The 23,184-nt window shown below is 38.7% G+C and overlaps 1 protein-coding gene across 10 annotated transcripts in view; it reads right to left on the reverse strand.

The window, feature by feature from the left end:
• Nucleotides 1-2,419: 2,419 nt before the first annotated feature.
• The window catches only part of MYO5C (myosin VC), a 32,246-nt gene continuing 11,481 nt past the window's right edge, over nt 2,420-23,184 (reverse strand). For 5 of the 10 annotated variants that reach the window (XR_004308583.2, XR_014934387.1, XR_014934389.1 and 2 more), the window contains 24 exons: nt 22,662-22,748; nt 22,461-22,572; nt 21,824-22,035; nt 21,033-21,198; nt 20,507-20,653; nt 19,726-19,890; nt 19,422-19,515; nt 18,946-19,009; nt 17,754-17,934; nt 17,086-17,179; nt 16,149-16,212; nt 15,980-16,060; nt 15,448-15,628; nt 14,554-14,647; nt 14,009-14,060; nt 13,636-13,801; nt 13,281-13,368; nt 12,511-12,609; nt 11,499-11,653; nt 10,782-10,871; nt 9,570-9,720; nt 8,866-9,148; nt 7,019-7,750; nt 6,653-6,770 (listed from right to left, as the gene is read on the reverse strand). Coding sequence is in view for 4 of the 10 variants with exons in the window: in XM_015872838.3 (XP_015728324.2) it covers nt 6,618-6,770; nt 7,019-7,099; nt 7,576-7,750; nt 8,866-9,148; nt 9,570-9,720; nt 10,782-10,871; nt 11,499-11,653; nt 12,511-12,609; nt 13,281-13,368; nt 13,636-13,801; nt 14,009-14,060; nt 14,554-14,647; nt 15,448-15,628; nt 15,980-16,060; nt 16,149-16,212; nt 17,086-17,179; nt 17,754-17,934; nt 18,946-19,009; nt 19,422-19,515; nt 19,726-19,890; nt 20,507-20,653; nt 21,033-21,198; nt 21,824-22,035; nt 22,461-22,572; nt 22,662-22,748 (3,235 nt within the window). In the remaining 6 variants the exon portion in view is untranslated. Of the gene's footprint in view, nt 2,510-5,198; nt 6,771-7,018; nt 7,751-8,865; nt 9,149-9,569; nt 9,721-10,781; nt 10,872-11,498; nt 11,654-12,510; nt 12,610-13,280; nt 13,369-13,635; nt 13,802-14,008; nt 14,061-14,553; nt 14,742-15,447; nt 15,629-15,979; nt 16,061-16,148; nt 16,213-17,085; nt 17,180-17,753; nt 17,935-18,945; nt 19,010-19,421; nt 19,516-19,725; nt 19,891-20,506; nt 20,654-21,032; nt 21,199-21,823; nt 22,036-22,460; nt 22,573-22,661; nt 22,749-23,184 lie in introns of those variants that run through there. The other 5 variants (XM_015872838.3, XM_085515549.1, XR_014934388.1 and 2 more) reach the window with 4 other exon arrangements.

Below are 23,184 nucleotides of genomic sequence, written 5' to 3' on the forward strand. Positions count from 1 at the left end.
GGACAAAGAAGCCCCCAGCCTGGTCTTGTGAGCATGGGGCACAGCTCCACACCCCAGCAGCCTCTGCTCACAGGTCTATGGGAAGCATGTACTCTGGACACAAAGTAACTATAACATTTCCAGAGAAAGGACTGTGCCAAACTGCCTTGCAACTCTCTGTTCCCTGGGAATTCCTTGAAAACGTCCTCTTTTTTCAGCAATTGTCCTTAATCTACATGGAGTAACTTTGCTCATTCTGACTCCCATTGTCTCCCTTTCACCAGAACACAGACAATCCAACAGCTATTGTTCAACCTGGAGAAGTTCCAAGATTGGAAAGGGAGATAATAAAGTAAGGGTTTGCAGCTGTTGTTTGGACTCAGGGCACATCCTGGACACAGTACTGGAGAAAATGAGTCTTTTCCCACAGTGGTTTAGCAGCGGTGCCACTGCCCAACTGGGATGCACAGGCAGAGCTGCTGAGCTTCCCACTGTCACCATGGAGGTGGATTTCAGGCCTAGATCTGGTCCTGTGCTCCAAAGGGAAGTGTCTCCAGAGCAGAGCTGTAGAAGTGTGTGACACATGGAATATATTTTGTGCACCTAAGTTAGGTAACACTATCATTAGCTAACCACGCAAAATAATCCAAACAAGTTAGAGTAAGGCCATTTGGGAGTTTCAAATAAAGCAGGTTTGGGTCATTTTAGTGGATAACATTCTACCATTCCAAAGAAAAAATGTTACCATTTAAGAAGCAATCAAATATTTTCACTCCACCCTTTTCAGAAAATCTAACCGTACTGAAGGTGATATACCTTTTTTCTTTTTTTTTTTTTTTTTAGTTGTATACAACTTCTTACCACAATATTAGAGCTGACCACATTTAATCTGACATAGCAGCTCAGCCTGCAGCAGTAGATAAAATATAGGTCCTCCTAGTTTGTGTTCTGATTTCAGGCAAGTTTCAGAACACATCAGCACAGGCCAAAATGCTGTGAAAACATCCTGTATGGAAGGTATGGCATGTGGACAACGTGGAAAAGCAGCAACTGGGCTTTGTAATGTCATTTTCCATTGATGGTGCAGTAATGGCTGGTATTTGATTTCTTTTTTGCTGTCACTTTGTACTGACCACCAGCAGTGCAAATGAGAAGCTACAAAAGGTCTGTCCAGTTGCACAACACATTATGCACACCCATGCACAAACACCTGCCTGGCAAGGACACACTGTGCACTGTGACATACACCAAAGGACACCCACAGCTCTGAAAAACCAGTCTGAAAAAAGGATGCTGCTTCCAAGCTGTATGTATTTCACTATTGGTGCAAAGAGCTGCTTTTGTTTTTTGTTTTTTTGTGGTTGTTTTTTATATATATAAAATAAATATGTAGAAGAAAGCTAAATCCAGATCTACAAGAAATGCTGGGATCGTACTGCAGTGCTAATACAGTGCCTAACAGGCTGTTAGGGATGGAGGCAATTCCTCCTGAAGTCTCAGTCTGTTTCCACTTAGCAGCTGTTTCTGGTGGTAACAGTCTAACTTCCACATTGCAAATGATAAGGAGAAAGTTACAGTAACTGTACATAGCAACCAGCCAGTTTCCTGCTATGACAGTGTGAACTAACCAAGTCATGAAAAAATGTACCAGATAAATCGCTATTTATAGGCTGCTGGCCAAGAAAGACCTGAGCAAAGCAGCAGCTTCAAAGGCATTAGAAGAGAATAAACAGGTTTTCTGGCAGGACCTTCTGTGGTGGTACACACACAGAAGAGCCACCCCTGTTATGCAGCCTTTCCTCGCTGTATCCTCATTGCAGCTGCCTACAACTCCCTCAGACTCCACACCCGAGTACTGCAGGTAGCATGCCAGACAACAAGGTTTCAGCCTGGAGTGGGCCATGCACAGAGCACTCCAGTTCTGTGTCTGAGGAGAGCTGCAACAGTTCGACTGACCCCAATCTGCCAGTCTCTGCTGAGTCAGCTTGTTGCAAAAGTTTTATCTTTTTAATGTGTTGTTTAAGGGAGACACTCAAGATCATAGGCTAAGCAGACTCACACACATATACCTCAGAGCCCTGTTTGGACAGGCACATAACACGTGCATAGCTAAGGAATGCAGTGCCCTAGGGAAAAGAATCTCATGGCCACCTTCCAATCAAGAATCAAAAAACATATCCTTGAACCAAGGGTCACATCTGTTTCAGGCTTATGGAATAACATCAAGTGTTTGCAGAGGTGTCGACTTGAATTAGAAGTGGCCAACCTTCAGGCCTAGCAATGCTTGCTTCTGTCCAGAAAAATCCAACACAATGGACTATTAATACATCCAACCTCTACTTTTTGCAGTCTTTCCACATTCCAGATGATATAATCAATAACATACCATTTCCACACATAGTGAGCAGTAGCTGAGCTGCTCTGATTTGATGTAAACAGCCCGAAGGGGCTTCTCTTTGGAGCACTTGTCACACGGACCAAATACAATCGCTAAAAAGGTCTGGTCACACATCGCTGCGGTGCGAGAGAGCTGTAAGAGAGAAGAAAGAAAGAGTTTGCTCCAGTGCAGTACAAAGCTTCCTGCCGCTGCTCCAGTAGCTGATGCAGCTTAGACAGCATATAGATAGTTGGAGGCTGGATAATCTCTCTGACTAATCTTTTGAGCTTAATGAACAGTCACTGCGTGCAAGGCAGTCACATGATCTACAGATGAGAATTTTAGAAAGAAAAAGCAAAATATGTATTCTGCTATAATGAGCACTGACTGCGCACTGATTAATGACATGCATGACATGCAGATCCTTAGCTTTCATGTAACTAATGCCATTAGACGGTGACTAGAAATACCCAGCAGCTGGATTTATGAGAAATCTGATCAATATTTGTGTTTTTGTTTTTTTTCCCCCACTGTATTATTAAATAGTCAATATTACGTATTATTTTTAAAGCTGATATATGAGCTCGGATTCAGTTGGCAGCCATACATTTCACACAATGTTCTGCTTGAGCAGAAAGTGATGGTCTGGCACAATGTAGGCTGGGTCATTATGAACCCCGTTTTTGTTCTCAAGCCAGGCATCACTGTGATCAGAGCACGATCATCAAAGGAGAATTAGAAACTCCTCGAGTCAGAAAAACAAACAATACCATAGTGTCAATCTCCTCCTTACACTTTCCATGAGAAAAATGTAGTATTTCCTAGTTTTTAAATGAAAGCTTTTAAAACTATGTAGATAATTTATCAGTATTTAGCCAAAAGCACAGATAATGAGTTTATGGTTAAGAAAAGAAGCCATTAAAAAGGGAAGCAAAGTAAATGGAATGAACTACGCAGATTTCAGAATGTGTTTGGCTGGATGTACATAAAAACATAATAACAATTTATTCTGTGCAGTTGTCTCCATTCAGCTACTTATCCTGACGTATTTCAGTGCTGGAAACAGGAGATGACGAACTCAGAAATCCTGTCAAGTCATCAGAAGTTTGTCTGTTATCTCCAGGAGTTGTGTAACTTCATCCCAAAGTATGCATGAAGAAATCTGCCCTGACACAAACTACATCACATTAATCTCAAATCCACACAGAGCTTCCAACCAGCTATATGCAACCAGGGGTTATTATCCCATTGGATAAAAAACAACAAATATGCCCTGAAGCTTTTAATCCATTCTTCTGCAAACAGTGAGCCCAAGTCCCCAAGTTGCTACCCTTTCAGGGACCTTCCCTGTAGTAGTTTTTCCTAATAGAGTTGAAGTGTCTACAACAGCAGGGTTCAACTGTGCTACATTCTTAAATCTGGATTACAGGCTTTTTAAAAGTTAAATTAGAAGTATAAAAAACATTAACAGATATGCTACAATGAATCTGGTTGATGAATACCCCAAATCGCCTACCTTTTCCAACAGCAAGAACCTGGAGATTCTCAAGACGAGCAAAGAAGCTGTGTGCAACTGCCACGCAGATGGACAACCTCCCTTCCCTATTAAGGCTACTTACAGGGTATTTAAGGCTCAGCCTCTCCAGTTGTGTCACCTTAGGTCAGTTATATACTGACAGTTATAGTTGAGAGACTTTATTTCAATTGCCTTCTGTCAGAATATAAACTATTAAGCAACATAGATAATGTCTGTCCATTCCACACTGCAGCCATTTGTTGATATCTTTCAGATGTTTAAACATACTGGGGACATGACTGGCTGCTGTGCTTTCTAGCTTTCCAAATTGATATTCTAATAGATGTTGAATTTACATCATATTCTTAAAGACAATTCTAAGTCAAAAACCCTGAGTGGCGTCCATGCTTGTTCTTCCTTGGATATATGTCTACTGTTCACCCATTTTAACACAATAACTTGAAAATCAACAAGATTAATAATTGTTGCTTTCTTGGACTTGTAAAAAAAACTTAGGGGGAAAGTTGTGAGAACTGCTGCAAAACTTGAGAAGTGTTGAAGGTCACATCTGCTAACCCAGCCTAATTTTTCTTTACCCAAATATTATGGAAACACAGGATGGAAAGGGATCACCTGCACTGCTCAGTTCGGTTGCCAGGAAGCACAGCAGTCACATGCCTAAATACATTTCCATAAGTGCTTTCAGCACTTTCCCACTGCAGAAGGACCATCATCCTGTACACTTCCATCTGAATGCAAGAACTTTCTTCTTCAATATCATTCTAGGGAAGATATCCTCAGAAACGCCTCTTCCATGTATCTGCCCTTCACTAATACTACTCCTTCCAAGAAGGAAAGCCAAAAGCACAACTTTGTACCTACATATTGGCTGCAGACATGAACATCAAAAACACAGCAAGTTTCCTCTCAAACTCACTTATCAAATTGTCAGAACAACTTTCCTCCCTTAACAATTTTTGTCATACTTACCTACATACCTTCAGACACCCTGCAATGTTGATGCAGGAGCGCACTGTGCTTTAACTCCTACCATGCCAGGTGACACACAGCTCCAGTAAGTGTAAAAAAGACTATATGCAAACCACAGCAACTAAACCTGCTTTCATTGAGACTGGTACAGAAATTCACCAGCATCAGCAAACCATTCTGATAGGAAGAAACACAATGTTGCAGCAAGGAAACTGGAGCAATAAATAAACACTGGTGGTACAATACAAGGCAGTATCCATTCATGTTCCCATAATTCCAAGTAAATTGTTAATAATTCTTCACTGAAGATATTTGCATCACTCAGAACACTACAGATTGATTTAAAAGCTGCTTTATTTAACAGATAGGAATACCAGCCTGCCCACAAATCTAAGTTTTGTACAACTTTTACAGCTGCTGAACAAAACAAAGGATGTTCCTCCATATATTCTTCATGCACCTCCATAGTAATCACTATGAATATGACACTGTTCATTGCAAATATCAAGAACAAATATAACAAAAATATTCTTCTCTGTATTTACAAATTTTAAATGCTATGTAATACAAAAATCAAATTTCTCTTCCTGCAACATTCAAATTAACTAAGTTCATTAGAATCCCTTCAATATTTCTAAGCTTTGGTACCGTATTTCCATAATAGCCTAGCCAGAAAACTAGCAGCATGCTCTGAAGAATTTCTAATGACAGCCATCACTGCAGCAAGGTGAAAGCTGGTTCTCCAGTTGTTCTGACAGGATCTAGTATTAAAGAAATTGTTATTCTTTGTGTTCTGCCTACAGAAATAAAGTTTGAACGAAACAAAAAGGAGACCACTTCTGTTTCTAAGGATCCTGCAAGTTAAAAATGCAAGGAATTAGGATTGGTTTATCAGTAATTTCAGACCATAGCAGCTCCTACTCAGCATCTGAAATAGGGGAGGGAAACGAGCAAAAAAAAAATGGGAGAAAGATCTGTATATGAGTGCATACTCAGTGTATGTTCCTAAAGACACTGCATTAGAGATAGACCTAGAACAGGACTCCTAATTATTCTAAGAAATAAGCTTGTAGTTTGGATCACAACAGGAATTTTATATCGGACTTTTCTGCTCTGATAATCAAAACAAAAATCCAGACATCGTTGCAGAGAACACAGCTAAAATCTGCCTAGAAAAGAAGTGTCCAAATTGCTCCCCAGGCTGAAGAGCTGTCTGCTGTGCCTAAACTATAATGCACACAGCCAGCCTGAGTGAGCCAAGCCAGCATTCCTACAAAGATAGCATGAGTTTATTACAGCAATTGTCTTAGACAAATCCAGTACAGCAAGACAATGGAATAATCTTGGAAAATCTGTTGGTACAGAAAGCAAGTCAAGGAAAACTGTACAGTAATTATATTAACCGCAGCATAACCTTTCCCTGTGACTAGTGCTTTAATGTTACTGACAGAGAACCAGTGCAAAGTTGTCAGATAAATTCTTTCCTCATCAGTCTGGGCTAAGAAACTGTGTGGAATTATGTCCTGCTGATGTCATTATTATAGGACTGTAAAGAAGAACGAACAACAGTAAAAAAACAGAGAAGGAAGTCACAAGCTGAAATGATTCTTATTTTTTAAGTCTTGACTCCAGAACAAGTTTTTAATGGCTTAATTCATGGCAAGCTAACATACCATCCTCCAACTGGAGAAAGGAAGCATGGAAGTCTATTTGTCCTTATTAAGTCTCAGAGTAAATACCAAAGCACTGGTTTTTCTAAACCCTTGTGAGGAAGCCAAGTTTGAAGCTGCTGGGGACTTGTATCATTTCTAAAGCGTGTGGAGAAGGTGTGAAAGGAAACATCACTTGAAAGTGGTATTTGGTATCAAGCATCAGCTGCGGTCCATCCTCACGATTGTTTAGCATAGCCTGAAATTATAGCAGAAATGGTAAGAAAATAACATAATCCAATTAAATCAAAACCATTGGTTTTTTTTTTTTCTCATTGCAAATCTTGCCTCCATGTAATTTTAAGGAGACTGCACTCAATCAGTTCCCAATGAAAAGCTGAGCAGTGTAGTCATCACCTGACACAAAGGCCAAGTATAAATACGTAGCTACAAACATAGTGTGGATGAAGTGACCTTAATATCAAAGAGAAGAGGTGTTGCTCTTACCTGGACTTTGCGAACAAATGATGGAGTCACTCTTTTCTCAAAATCATCTATCGGAGTGTATGAGTTGAGGATCTTAACTATCTGCTCAAATTACAATACACAACTTAAGTATGTTACAAAAAGTGAAGAAAGCATTAAAATGCCACCTTTCTTGGTATTTAATTGAACTTTCAGTAAGAAATTTTGCAATCAAGTGAAAATTTCGACCCAGAACCTAATTATTTCTTGCATATATGATCACTGCTATGACTGATTTCCAAAGCTGTCAGCGGGATCAGGAAGATGTGGAACTGATAAAAGGAAACAACAAAAATGCCTCTGACAAAGTGAAAAGAAATAATCATTGTGGAATAAAGAAGTGAGATAGGACAAGGCAGACAGGTATTCACCACAGAAGTAGTTAAAGCAGTTGGAAATAAGGAGTTAAAAATCAAATATAAGAAGTGGTGATGCAGAAAGCTGATGAATGCTGTTTTTATCAAAGGAAAGGCCAATAGCTCTTTGCAGCAAATTACATTGGGCAGGCTGGTGCCAGAATAAAACAAATGGTTCATTACCTGCACAGTGGAAAGCGATGTGCAGTGTTCACATATTTCTTTGGCATCATCATCAGTGATCTTTTTGACCTGAAGGAGCCAGGCTGCTTGAGACAGAGGCTCTAAAGTTTCTTTGGCATTGCTGCTTTGAAGATTCTTGTCCTTAAGCCATTCTTCCAAATAGCTGATATTACATCTAGGTTACGCCACGAACAGACAACAGAAATGTCAGGTTCCCTCTTGTCAAACAAACTACACTGAAGTCTTCTAAAGAAGTAATGTTCCTCTAATGCAGTGTTCATATTCATAGAGTTCAAATAATAAAAACAACCACATCTGTACATCATAAGTATCAAACAAAAGCCTGCTAGTTTTTAAGCTTAATATCTTGTATTACATAATATATAATATATTATATTATAATATATAAAATTATACAATATACATAACAATAACTATATATAAAATTTTATTAATATATTATTATTAATAATAATTATATATATTAATATAAATCTCTTTCATCCTTTTTTATTTATTCACTTTATTTCTTAAAGGTTGCCCAACAGAAAGCAAGTTACTAGTTTAGCTGTTACAGAAGATCAGAAAAATATCAGTCTCTGTTAGCTCTGGTAACTACATTGTAGCACTGTATATGTTAAAAATATTAATTTACAACTAAGTTAATACAGGAGATTAGAATAATCTTTACACATTGCTAATCGGGCTGATATAAAGGTTAAGAAGCTTTTTTCTAGTCACATTTTGAAATGGCTCAAAATTGGACTGATCTTAGTCTAATGGAGAAAAACTGTGTATTTTGCACGAACTGTTTGGAACGTATGCTCTGGGTGATTATAAGATGGATGATGTCTGACCTGAACCCTCACATGGCTCTGTATCAGGGCTTTCTTTTCTCATGATAGAGCATAAACAATGTAAGTCTGCTTTCATCTGTCTGCCACATGGGGGATTCTATACCTGCTTACTCTACTGAGAATACTAGACATCATCATGAGCCAACAAGCATAGGAAGAATGCTAAAAACAGGACTGACTTTGAGCTCTCTGCTGATGTTTTCTCCATTAGTGAGTGCTTCCATGGACAGTACAGTCTGCAGTGTGCTAATCACAGAAAGCTCAGCTGATAAGGCAAAGATCTATTTTTTCCCAAAAGAGTGAAAGACTGTTGGCTACTTCCAACAGAATGGACACAGAAGATCCAGTGACAAAGAGACACAGGACTAAGTTACAGAAAAATGTTAAAAATTCATCCTCAAGCAACTACTTGCTGAAAGCTTCCTGGCCTCACCTTATCTGCATTCCTTTCCTACAAGAGCACATGTCCTTGCGGAGGAACAGACTATTGAGGGTGACCGCTCCAATGAGAAAGAAAAGTTGCTTCACCGCCTGCTTGAGAAGCTCAGAGTCCAGGCCATTCTGGCACATCGTGCTATAAAAATAGCTGAGTTGCTGCAGGATAGATGTCATTGTGTAGGTATCTGTGTCGTCTATACTAGAGGAACGTTTACGGAACCCTGTAGGTTTCAAGCCAGAAATTCCCTGGAGACTTTCATATTCCAGCATACCTGGTACTGAACAACAACAGAAAGTAACTGTAAGATAGGAGTCACTCCTATAGCTCCTTCCCATTATTAACTTAATTCTTGAACAAAACATAATTTCAGGATATTTTAAAATGTAAATAATACTATATAAATTAAATACCTACCAGCGCTTCTGAAGCACACATTTATTTATTTTTTTTTTAATAACTTCCATTTTTGTAGAACTTTGGTCTGTTTCAAAGTATTACCCCACGTGAGGAAAGCGCAGAGAGGAAAAAGCCATTCAGGAATATAACACACACATTTAAACACACAGAAACATGCATACAGGTACCCGTGTAAATCAACAGGAGGAATGAGCCTGTTCCATCTTTTGCCACCATGTATAAGCTTTACACAAGTTCTTCATCAGCTACATTTGTCTTCGATTGAACTTCTGCTGTCTTACCGATCATGTGCTGAATGTTGTTCTCCATCACAAGAATGAACTGGTGATAGATCTGAATGGCCAAATCACTGAGAACTTGTCTGTACTCCGAGAGATCAAAATGCTTCAGACAGTTATTATTCTGACGAGGGGTGTTGTGCTTCATAAATTCCTACAGTTACATTGTAAACACAAATATTAGAAATCACATGAGCATTATACTTGTAAACTGGTATTATATACTAATGTATATATTAGAGTAGCACACTCGGTCTCTGGCCAGTCACAGAGTGAGTCAAAGCATCCAATAATTTCAATGGGTGTTTCTAGTCCTGGGCTTCCTCTACTCATTTTCCAGTTAATGTTTAAGCTTACCCTGTTCCAAAAGATTACTAAAGCCAAAAGAAAGCCTTGCACATATTTCAGTGGATTTGGGAGCAATTCCTAGATTACTTAAGCAGAAAATGTAAACTATTTAATTAAAAATATGTATACGTTCACTATCTATTATGTTGCTGCAAAGGGTTCTCAGTTTTGGACTTCTCATCAGGAGAATTCTGCTTTCAAAAATAAAGACTTTACATAAGTTAGGATCCAGTCTAAAACACTCATTTCAAAAAGAAATTAATACTCAACATGCTGGATTCAGAGTTTTCCCTCTTGTTAGTGTTAAATTACAAAAGACTGTTATTGCATTTAAATCATGTTTTCACTGTGCATTACATGTTATCAATAGAACCACGAGGGGGAGTACTGCTGTCTTGACTGTGCACCACTGCTATAACTTCAGGATTAAAGCAAATAGAATTTGAAGAGTGTATTCTTACACACCGAATTTGATTCAGCCTATATCAGTTAATAAAACACATCAATAAGATATCATAGAGTAAGAGTTTGCAGTTTAAAAGAATGCTGGATTTCAGGATGAAACTCACTTAAACAAGCACATCCAGCTCACATTAAACTCACATACAAGAATTCAAACTACTTAACAGTTATCACTTCGTGTCTTCAACTGACCTCAGCACTTTCATCTTCTGATTTCACTTTATCAGTTAGTTCTATACTGCCTTCTTGTACGTGTATGACATGTCACCACTGCAAAGCAATACACATCCTAAAGGAACAGTGGTGAGCTGGCAAACAATTATCTATTGACTACCTCTGTCCATTTTACTTATTGAAATCTGACAAAGGTAAAGCAATGAAATTATTTGATGAGATCACTCCTACCTCTTCCCCACTGTATTGCTTCAAACAGTTAAGGAAATAGTACGTATTGGAAAGCCAAAAAGACAACATCTCGAAATCTTCTGAATTTTCCTGAAAAGGATAAAGCAATCTTCTTATGGCATTGTCTCATGAAGTTAATTGCATTTCAAAACTGAAGCTAAAGACCAGTAGATCTAGCTAAAGACCACAGAATTAGTAATAACAATGCCTACCTACAGAAGAAGGAACACATAGCACCTGTAACGTGCCAGCTATATAAATCACTCTGGTATTTTTTCAGGCTAGTGAACATATAGTAAAGACCCCCTCTTTTACCCATTAAACATTGTTTAAGTCTATGCAAGGGATGGGCTAAATACATCAGTCTGAACCTGTGTTACACATTTCTACCTGCAGCACTGTGGTGTATTGGAGGCCTTCCTGCCAAAGAGTGAACAATGTTCATACAGAAATGAAACTGAACTACGTATCACAAATACACAACAAAGCATTCACATATCTTAATTTGGATAAAGATGTTAGCATGTTCAGCACAGGAGAACCTTACCCATAGGCTTCGTAGGGATACTTCTAATAACACCAAAAAGATTGTCACTAATTATTTGTTATAGAAATACTAGCAGATGCAAGTATCAGCATTTCCCAGGTACTATGCATGCATCTTATAAACTTTACATGAAAAATAAAAATTAAAGTACAGCCAAATGTAATTCCTACCTTAACAACTTGTTTTATACCATCAATGGTTACATTTATGAAAGATTTCAGCATGTCAGCATCATTCAGATAGTCTGCATACCTCACACACATGAATAGGATGTGAGCTGGAAGGCCAGGAATTGTATTGACTACAACTCCACGTGGCTTTAAATCTGCATAAAGGAGAGTCATCAGGTTCATTATATAAAAATACAGAGCTTTAATGCATCATTCTGAAAAAGACAAGCACCTTTAAGTTCATTTCTTCAGCAATGGGACACTTGATAATTGTTACAGTGACAAATTACTCCCTGCTGAAAACTTGTATAAGTAATGCTTGGCTCATATGGAAGCATTAATTAATCCAGAAAATAAGGAGAGCATTACAACAAATTCTGGGCTGTAACATAGGCTATGAGAGATAGGATAACCCCCAACACTGGTCTGTATTTAGCTAACTGTAGTAAAGTTATTTCCAAGTAGTAGTTGTAAAAGTACTGATGTGCATGGAGAAACTGTCGAGCTCCCACTAACAGCAAGCTAATGCAAAAGGCTGGTCTGGCAGTAAGGCTGGCATTGTGAAGTGACTTAGAGGAAGGGCAAAATTCCCTCACAAGAGGAACGTGAAAGTACAGTTCTCATCAGTGAATGAAATGATATGGAAAGGACAGATAAGATTAAGACACTGCACATGGACAGATATCCAATGACTTACAGTCTTTGTAGGTGCCTGGAAGAAAGTAAACTGAAGTTCCAAGAGTGCTCCTGAGACTTACAGCTTTACAAGTCAACAAAGAGTAAGGAAAACATTAGAGTCAGAATTATGTAGAGTCAGAGATAAATCACTTTGGATTTGAAATGATTGGCAGCAGGAAAAGAGCATCTCCAAGTTATATTGGTGGGAAGAGAGTGAGATAAAGCCATCTTTGATCAAAAATGAAATATGGTATCTTGTAGTTTTTGTTGCAGTGCTGTGTTCTGCGCCAAATATCACCGATGACCAATGAAGTTCCAAATGTTACTAAAATACCGAGGATCAGATTTTGAACAATCCTTTCTTCATCCTCTCTTTTGTACTCCATCATTCCAATGTACTCTTTGTCCAAAGTTGACACATGAACATCACTGCCTGTCAAATACAAAGCAGTATTAATTGCAGGTAAATTACTAAGTTGCCATTCATGTGTTAGAACAAACTATTGGAAAAAAAGCAGTTCCTCTATAAGAGTACAGTGTCCTTAAGAACATGAATGTTCTTAAGTTCCAAAAGCTGAGTTAAAGAACATTCCCATTACTTACATGAAGTCTCAATGAATTCAATGGAATTACCTTAATAAGGCAAACAAACAGCAGTGACACACCTCTACCTTAGTCACTTCTGCATCCTTCTGAAGCGTATTCTTAGTAATGAACTTGCTGCATAAGAACTTTGTACAATCTACTTCCTATCAGTAACCATCTGCCACCTGAACGCCAATGGGACAACATAGTCATATGCAAAGCTAACATCCTGTTGGCTGAGAGACAGCCTGTGTGAGGGTGTGCACTAACTTTTGCTGACAGAACCTGATACTTCTGAATTAAACTTTTATCATACAGTCTAGGCGCCACGTATGCCCATTATTTAGCTGGAAAAAAAGAGGTTGTTATAAAATTTCTGTTACTAGTCTGGCATTTTTTCCTGAGGTTTTGTATCTCTAACCTATTCAACAAAGCCTACTTGGTTTTGCATTTGAAAAACTACTTTCACTGAACATTCAGAGGTATGAGAAAAGATGATACAACAACATCTTGCCTTACCTTTTTCAATAGTCTTGGTAAGAGTTTTGATCTGATCCTCCAGTTTCTTTATTATTCTATCTTTCATGTCTAGTTCTTCTTCAAGGTCCTATAATAATCAAAAGTGGTGAGTTCAGAGCAATGGAAATAAAGAAATCCCTTCTAGAGCTACATGCGAGTGCCACAAAAAGGGCATTACAACATGTTTTACACTAGGTAGAAGGAACATGAAACCCTTGTACTTTTTCCTCACCCAACACACTGAGAAAACATCCCACCCATATCATAAATATCATATCCATACCCATACCATAATTTCTTTCTTTTAATCCTATATTTCAGGTGCAGTTTCTTAAGGAGGATTTCATTTCCTCACCATGTTTTCCACAGTAAGCCGAGTTGTTTCTTGCTTCATCTTGCTTTTTACTTCAGCCTGGATTTCATCATGCTTCAAACCATTGCTAAGCCCCTCCATTTCTTGGTTTATGACATTCAGTCTCTCTTCTTCTTTTATGTCTGTTCCATTCTGGACCTCATTTGTTCTAGAAATAAACAGGAAGCGTTGTCTTTTACTCTTCTTCTGTTAAAGCACAGTCATAGCACCCTTACCTGTTATCTGTTAGCTGTATTCAGTGCTACAGGATGAATCATATGTTGGATGTGGAACTTCAGCTGTGAGTTTGTTACTCCCAGCTTGTGGCACTTCTTATGTTAAGGAGGAGAGGAGAGAGAAGAAAGAACCTATTTACCGTCGTAGTGTTCTGTCCCCTTCTGGCTCACGATGCAGCCGATTAGACATCTCTTTAGCAAAAGAAAAGAGAAACAAGACCGCACTGTCTTACTGCTCTGTATTCTGTATATTTCTGAGAAGAACTCTGAAACAAGCAAATTAGCAGGAAGTTTTCCTTCTGACTCTGAATTTTTCACCCCTTGAAATTCATGGACTACAACTTAAATTCCAGTACATCGTTTCTTTTTGTGACTGCAAACAAACTGCATAATCCATTACACATCTTCTTAGCACAGCCCTACTGAACACACTTGTAGACACCCAAACCATAGAACTGAATGACTACAAAAAGTCCAAAACAACAAAACATTGCAGACATTTACACATATTTTTCTTCACAACTAGAGCTATTCTCCACTTCTTACTGGCAAGAAAGCAAGTAAATAGGCAAAGAAGTACAGCTGCTTCAGTTTTTATACATTTATGTCTATGGAATTCATAACTCAATCACAATTCTTAACTGTAAGACCGGGGACACAGTGGCACTTTGCAATGGTACTTTACCTTTCAGCTTTGCAGTCTGCTCTTGAAGACGGTTCTCGAGGTCTAACTTTTGATTTTCAAGCTCAGAAACTTGCTGTTTAAGATCTGGGATCACCTTCCAGAGGAAAAATAAAAAGGACATTGGTGTATCTCAGCACATTCAGTTTGAAACACCTCCAATAGTATCTATGAGGTCAGAAGACCTTCAACTGCAGGAAAGAAAATCACACATTTAACATTCCTAGCTCAATTAACTTGGTGGGTGGGGGTGGTGGAAATCAGTAGGTTATAAAATCATCCTTTAAAGATAACATCACAAGCTACTTTTCCTTATGTTTCCAATTTCAGTAATTTTGTTCTGAAAATATTTCTACAGCTATACTTCACTTCACAGGAAAATACTGTGCTATGTATGATCTTCTGGAATAACAGCAATTCCTTGAGTCAGGTTTTACGCAGCACTAATAATCATTTTGACTTTTAAGCCTTGTCTGCAATTTATTAGCAACTTTATATGGTCAGCTGCCCTCTAGTGGAGAGCACCGCTACACAACACAAATCTATCTCCACTGACACCCCCCAGGCAGCTGCTTTCACTGGCAATCGAATCACAGAACGCTTCAACCTGAGAGAAAAGAGAGACTTCAGACCAAAAGATGCTGATTTCTATCCTTTGACCACAAAGGGAGAAGAGCAGACCTAAATCTGTTTCTTCTTCTCTTACTTTAGTTCTTATAGCTGAAAAGACGTTATACAGGAAAAAGTTGGTGTGGATGTGCAACCTCAGATGGCCACATCTGTTTGAGCCTTGTAAAGTGAAGACACGATACCAAGTTTATGAGGACTTTGTAACACAAACAGTTTTGGATTGTACTGCAAAGTAACTGAAACATGCTTTTCTTGACTACATCTTACCATGTTTTCTGATGTTAGCCTGCTAACTTCAAGTCGAATGCCGTCATTTATGTCATTTTCCTCTCGAAATAGTTTTTGTAGATGATTAATATCTTGGCTAAGATGTTCAACTTTCAAGTTCAAACCTTCGATCTCCTTTTCATAGTTTTCCTTTTGAGACTGGAAGTGACTTTCCAATACTCTTTTAAAAACAACAGGAAAGATGAAAAATTGCAGCTGTAATATGATGTCAGTGCAATAGGCCAAGTTTAATGCAGATGAAAATAGTTCTGTGTTCGACACGCAGATATTCCATTACATCACAGAGGCATTAAAGGAGATGGAAGTCATGCATACTGTCTTTAAGGAAACGTTTCCCAGACTGACACATACATACTTATCTCATTGATTTAGTTAAGCAACTGAGACAATCATAGAAGGTAATGTTTGTTAGGAAGAGGTTCAGTATCACACTATCAAGTTACTCATTGATTGTTCTGTTTATCTTCTAGATCACAGCCTGGAGATACAAAAAACATAGACACTGACTAACCTTGTAGCTTTTTTCAAGCCTTCGTAAGCAAACCACAATTCTCCATCTTCATTTAAGTGTTCCAAATCCTCTGTAGACAGCCTAGAACACAAGGCAGTGTCAATAGCAGGCAGGTGAACAAAATTCCTTAGTTTTTGTTGCTGTTTTTAAGGAGAACTCGGTAAATTACCTGCTTCTTACATCTTCAAAATCATAGCTTTCAAGAAGCTGTTTTGTAACTTCTGACATCTTTTCTGAGGAACAAAAAATACACATGTTATGATCTCAATAACTTTCTCCTCACAATTCAAATTACATATCATTATAAAAATCAAACCAACCTCTTCCTGAATCTGTAAGATTCTTCCCTGTTACTCAGTGCTTATTTACCAGCAGAGCACAATGAGGGCACACGGCTGTACTTTTGAACACAGAAGGAGCACTATTTAGGTACACCACCAATATAGCTGGTTTATTTGTATATTCACCTTTGTTGTTGTTTTTTTGTTATGTTTTGTTTTTTTAAACATATCACACTTTCACTGCCAAGATATTTCTTTCTGTTTCAAACCCAGACAACAGTTATACAGATGATTTATCACTTAGTGCTGGCTTACTGCACTAAATGATCCCGGTTTGCTATGTAAGATACATTCTCAGTATTACACGAAGTGCACAACAGCATAGCTCAGATTAGGTGTCCTTTACCAAAGGGATCCCAACTCAGCAAGTTGCTGATGAGATCTGAGGCTAAAGACAGGCTGAATGAAGGCCAGATCATGTATTCTTCCTATGTCTCTGAGACATTATTAGATACTAAGTTCCACATGAAGCCCAGACCACTAGCATTGATTTTTAAACACAAAACAGTATTTGAAATCAGTGATTCTTAAAAAGGACACCACAGATCCCGGCATTCAGCAATTGATTCACAAAAACCTTGCTTGGTTTTTGTTTTGCACCTTGCAAACAAAGCTCTGAATAGAATGAATTCACAACAGGATGGAAAGACACCTGCATTTTTGTCAAAGCTAGACAGTATTTCTAAAAAACCCAACAATTTAAAGCATTCCATTCACACTGTGCCTGGCAGACTCTCAGAATTATCCAGCATTTAACTTACTTACCCCTCATCTCCCTCTTCTGTGACTGGGCCTGTTTTTCAACATCCAATTTTTGTGTCTGCAGCAGCTCAATTTCCTTTTGCAGCTCAGGTATTTTCTGAATCAGGCAGAAATTACAGAATGCAACAGAAAGTGCAACAGAAGGGCTAAGTACCAGTTATATCATAAAGGAAATTATTAATATCAACAAAATCATGAGCCAGAGGACTTTTAAAGTCTTTAAAGTGTCTGATTTTTTAGGCATTAGAGCTGAACAGTACTTTGATGCAGTGAAAAATCATGTGTTTGTGTCATGGATGTGACTCATAGGAAAAAAATGCGACTACACAAAAACAGTATTTTCACAGTCAGATTATAAACTATAGTTATGAAAAACAAACTTAAGAAATTAATGCCTTTGGGGAAAAAGAAGGAAAAAGAAAGGGCCACACATTTGAACGTATAAACATTCAGGCACTATCAGTTGTATCCTTGAAATTCATATGTGAACAAGAACTTATATTGAGTACTACATGAAAAGGTTGGAATATAGTGCTGGATCAAATATGACTTGTTAGCTACAATTTCTTCACAACTAAGGAGGAAAAAAAAAGAAAAGAATCTATAAATAGAAATCTCCATCACCTACTTTATGCAGGAAAGACTCCGAAATGAAGCGAGTCAAGCTTTACCTGTGCTTGTTTTGTAAGTTGTCCTACTTCTATTTTCAGGTCATCCTGAATGGTGATCTCTTGCTGTATTTGTTGCTGTAGCTGCGTTTTCTCTTCTCTGAGAACCTTTATTTCTCCCTTGAGCGATGCAATTTCCTTTTCATAGTCTTGTTTCTGACTCTGGAAATTTTTCTCAAGTATCCTAAATGAGACAATGAGGCATTTGGAAGAAAAAGAGCGGGCTTTGTTTTTCTTTTAACTTGAAGGATGCATCTCAGCAAAGGAAACTTATATGAACCATGGCTGCTTGAAAACACTACGCATCAGAACCAATCTACAAAATGGGATACAAACATCCCTGGATTTCCCTATTCTCTATTCAGAATTTGGGGCTGAATTCAAGACAGATGAAAGCTCCACTTAAAGGCTAATTCTTTAACTCCTTGAGAGTCTGCCTACTTGAGCAGCTTCCTGCTACATTTATGCCCATGTTAAGCACTGAAAGGAAGACACAGCAGAAAGCCCTGTATTTTCTACTGACCCCTGCTGGAATGGACTGGCATCTAACGTAATAGAGCAAGTAAGAAACGCAGAGAAACTAACAAAAAAGTTTGAAGTCAAACTGAAATCAGACCAAGCTGAAGTACCACACAGCTTCCAATCCTCAGTGACAGTGATTTATTACGCTCTTCAGATTTCTGAGGATGGGATTTAGTTGGTACCTAAGGTTCTCTGTCTTGTAAAGAGTCAAACATACATCTGATCTGAGAGTGGCATACTGCAAAGCATCAAACATACAGAGCTAAACAACGTGACTTTTCACACTACAAATAATATTCCAGAGGGAAGAAACGCTTTCTCCTCTATCCCTTTAATCCAAAACACTGCCTTTCCTTCAAGCTGAATCTAATATGGTCGTCAACTGCTTTTCTAACCCTGACTGAATATTGAAAATGTATCAATTCTCAAAGACACAAATAAAGCAAGAAGAATCCCAAGCCTTCAATATGTTTTTCTGCATGTGACTGACCCACAATGCATGCATTCATCTACAGTGGTACATAAAGTATGTCAGAATGAGCATCACTGCTCATGAATGCTGACAGACTCATAAATGACGCGATCATAATGACAGCAGGAAAAAGAAAAGCAGAGCAAAAGGACAAAAAACACCAAAATGTTGCCTGAAACAAATGAAATTCTGCTTCCATACATTCTCTGACTTTCTTCTTTTCGTACGTCATCAAAAAGTTGTTTCGTGAGGTCATCCATTTTCTCTGTCAAAAAACATTGGTGATATTTCAAAGAACCTCATGCAGTGACGTGCATTTCTTAAGAAAGCATTACCACAATGAGAAGCTTCCATTTTAATGGCAATCCTTAAGGTGAAACTGTCTAAAATGTCAGGAACTACCCCAATAAACTTAGTAAGTAATGCTACAGAACACAACGCTTCCGAAGCACCAAAATGCGATTGCTCTAAAGTACACCTGACTTCACACACTGCTCGTATCCCATGAAGCTGGCTTCCTAAAAAACAGCTAATTAAAGGAAGTCCTTACAACTTCCAATTTACTGTGAATTAAACACTAACACTGTTTTTATTAGGCCAAAACTCATTTTAAATTGCCAAAAACCTGTCTGTACGACCTTCCCTCATTTCTCTGAAACCAATTTTAATTATTGTACCTTTCATTTCCTCTGTTTTCTCTTGCAGCTTTACTTCTAAAGTCTCCTTCTGCTCTCGTAACTCTTTATTCTGGATCTCCAGTTTCAGTATTTTCTGTATACACAAAAAGCAAGCAGAACACAGAACTTAAGAAAGGAGGAAGAAATAGGTCACAAGGTCTTACATTTACAACAAGACTCCCTCCTTCTACATCACCCCCTGTGAAGTTATTTACACGGTAACTCTTACAATCACGCATTTGATAAATCCAGCAAATCAAAAACTTAACTAAAACACAAGCACCATGAAGGTAGGAAAATTTACCTGTTCACTGTCCTCTTTGTACTTTTTCCCTTTCTCCTCATAAGTTCTCTTTTGAGCAGCTAACCTTTCAAGCTCCAATTCAAGTTTCTGAATCGTATCCAAGTCATTCACACGAGTTGAAGCCAGGTTAGTCAATCGCTCCAGCAAGCCGTGATTTTCCTTGCTCTACAGTGAGGAAGACAGGTTAAAATAAAACCAGGGAATGCAGCACTGAGACTGTTCAATAGCATTGTGTCTGTACATATGCCGCTCAAAAATTACTGGGGAAAAAAATAAACCCAGAAGTACAGCATTACAGTTCAATCAAACTGTGCTTTCTGTGTAGAATTCCTCAGGGGCCATGAGAACCAATTTCAAGCATGTGAGCAATATAATCAGTGCTTCACTTCTGCTCAGCTACAAAGGAAGCACCTGATCTGTTTCCACTCACCATTCCATGTTCATCGTGATTATTTCCATCACGGATTGTTTCCATCGGGCAGATTAAAGCTACCAACCTAAAGGTAACTGGTATAGACCTCACAAGTAAGCTATGAAAGAAACTTCAGACAGAATTCCCCAAAGTTATGTTGAACCAAAGCAGTATGTAACACACTTTATTCTAATACAAGTAATCTCATGCGGAGATTGGACATTTGTTGTGAAACCTTATAGGTTAACTCTACTCATCAGCACAGCTAACACAAAATCTCAGCAGCATACGCCGCAAAAACATGAGGAAATCCCAGCAGATTTTTCCTACATTGGATAGTTAAATCACAAAGTGACTGATGACGCTCACCTGTTCTTCTATCTTCTTCTGCAGTCGCTGAACTCTGTATGAAAGCTGGATGTTCAGGACAAACCGCCGAATGTTCTGAAATCTGCGCCTGGCAAGCCATGCCCGGGCGTATTTCTGAAGGATCACAGCCTTGTGTTCTTCAAGCATCTTTGGAAGAAAGCATTAACATCCATCAGTAATGATCAGTGGCTCAACCAACATCAGTTAAAGCATCCTGTGAATCTACGCACATTGTTATGCTCTCAGAAGTACAAAAATACTAAGATGTTCAGGTATGCATATGGTCTGAATAACCGCACTAAATAATCACACTATACAATCTGCATCGAGTATAAATCAGACAGTCTGACAGCCAGGAGATTTAGATCTGAGCGTGTCAATACTGTTACAATATACACACAGAAATAAGTAGAAGATAGAAGAATAACACATGCAAGGCAAAGTAACAGGGATTGCTGCCTTTGTCTCCATCTCTCTTACAGAGTAACCGCTGTTTCAAGTTACTGAAATCCCATTTGTACTGTACCTTCCGGTATTTCTTTCTTGCTAGAAATCCTCTGGTGTAAGCTTGGATTGTTACAGCAGCCACATGGATGAGCTGGCAAAGCTTACGGACGAGGTAACCTCGGCAGTATTTCTGAATAATTATAGCTGCCCATGTTTGCTTCAGAGCTTGTGCAGTTATGGCTTGCCTTAATTCAAAAGACAGAAATGTTTAGTTAGGTCAAACGAGATGTTTTATGCTCATTCCCTCAGTCAGACAAATCACACACGCGAAAATAGTTTGGCTGACAATGAACACTGCGTAGGGCTATTTCCTTTTAGTGAAGTACAGAGGCATTAATCTTACTTATGAAAACTAGTGGAACTAGTCTAGAATAACAAAAGCAAAGCTGTGCCAAAGAGGGGGAGCAACCCACAGCCTTTTCTTTCTTTCCTCACTAGCCATTATTCTCACGCTGTCTTTCTGAACACTTCCAAAGCCCAGATACAGCCACATTTTTCCTCTGGCTGCTCTGCAAACTACTGCTACAGTTTCTTGGCTGGATAGAAAAAGGCCTTCTCAGGAATCTGAGAGACTCCTGGAGTTTGCCATAGTGCTTCCTTCAAACCAGCCAAACAACATGAACATTTTCAAGTTCATAATTACAATCAAGAGGGGAAAAAACAAAAACAAACTAAAAAACCCCATAATTTGGATTATTTCTACACAAAAACTACACTTCCAAATCCATGCCGGGCACTTTCACTGCGTTTGACCTTCCAGACCCCTTCAGGAGTGCCTGAACAGCAAGCAAACTTATCAGCCAAAAGCACCTCACGGCCCGCTGCCCACGGAAGTACTGCTGGATGGTAATGGCTGCTTGCTTCATGCACAGGAATCTCCTGCGCTGCAGCCAGCCCCGAACGCTCGTTTGGATCACGATGCACGCGTGTCTCAGTTTGTCCGATCGCAGTTTCTCTAAGTAAGCAACTTGTCCTGCCCTGAAGAAAATTTTCGTTCTCCCAGACTGATACTGGTTGGGATCCTGGAAGAAACAACACAACAGATCTGGATTTATCACCAAGCCCTTGAAAGCAAAGTCATCCAACTGAACGCAGTTCCTTGAGCTCAACACTATCCTATAGTGCACATTTAGTCTTGAATCAGTGAACTGTGAGAGCAAAAATTCACAGAAGAAATAACTTTTAAACTCGGTCTCTCTGACACGTGAGCACACTGAGCACAGAGAGGTTAAACCAGCTATTTATGAACACATCGTGACTCAGCATCACAACAGAAGGTCACTGACTTACAAGCCTATGTTTGACAAACTAAATCAGGAAAGATAGCAATAAGGGAAATATGTTATCTTTCCTACTTAAGGAGTAGGACACTACCCTTGAGAAAATGGCCCTTTTATTAATAACAGATGTTATGTGACACATATGGGATCAGTGCACACACACCAACCTGGATTAGCCGCTGCAAAACAATCTTGCAGATCTGTTTCTTATCACTGAATGAGAGCTCCTGCTGTGTCATAAGGATGCTGTAGCGGCTGAAAAACTCAATGTAAGTCCATCTGAAAAATTAAAAGTTAGAAAATGCAATTCCTTTGAAGATGAAATACATTTTTTCTTCTTAATAAGGAGATCTGCTATCAACCCCTACCTGGACGGATAGCTCTGTGCACTGATTCGAATGGTTTCCAAAACACCACATGCTCGCAGTTGCTGTGCCACCCTTTTTGAGTCAAACCTAAAAAAAACCGCAGAGTTATGCTTTATATTTGTGCTAAGCGTGGCACACTATAATAATTCTACTAACTGGATTTCTATTTCTGCTCATAGGACAAAGGGCTCCCTATATTTTGTATGGTATCTTATCTGTCTGGTTTTCTTGGGGTGTAAGATGGAGTATTTAGGTTTTCCTCCTCAAAAAAGAGGAAGAATGTCTTTATTTCCATCTTACGACAAGTCCTTTTCCTTTCTCTATTAAACATGTCTGTTGATATCACCAGGAGGCAAAGGATCATGCCAATGAGCAGAACATACACAGAAATAAATTTCCTCAGCAGACTGCTGGGAAGTAACCCTCCCTGGGTACTCTTCAGCACACCAATTATAAATGAGATGAGATTGGTGTAAGGATATCTCGGTTCAAGATTGCCAACAAAAGGTGTGGGAAGAGCCCT

This window comes from Coturnix japonica, chromosome 14 (genome assembly GCF_054131305.1).
Source record: "Coturnix japonica strain WE chromosome 14, WE-NBRP24, whole genome shotgun sequence".
NCBI lineage: Eukaryota > Metazoa > Chordata > Aves > Galliformes > Phasianidae > Coturnix > Coturnix japonica.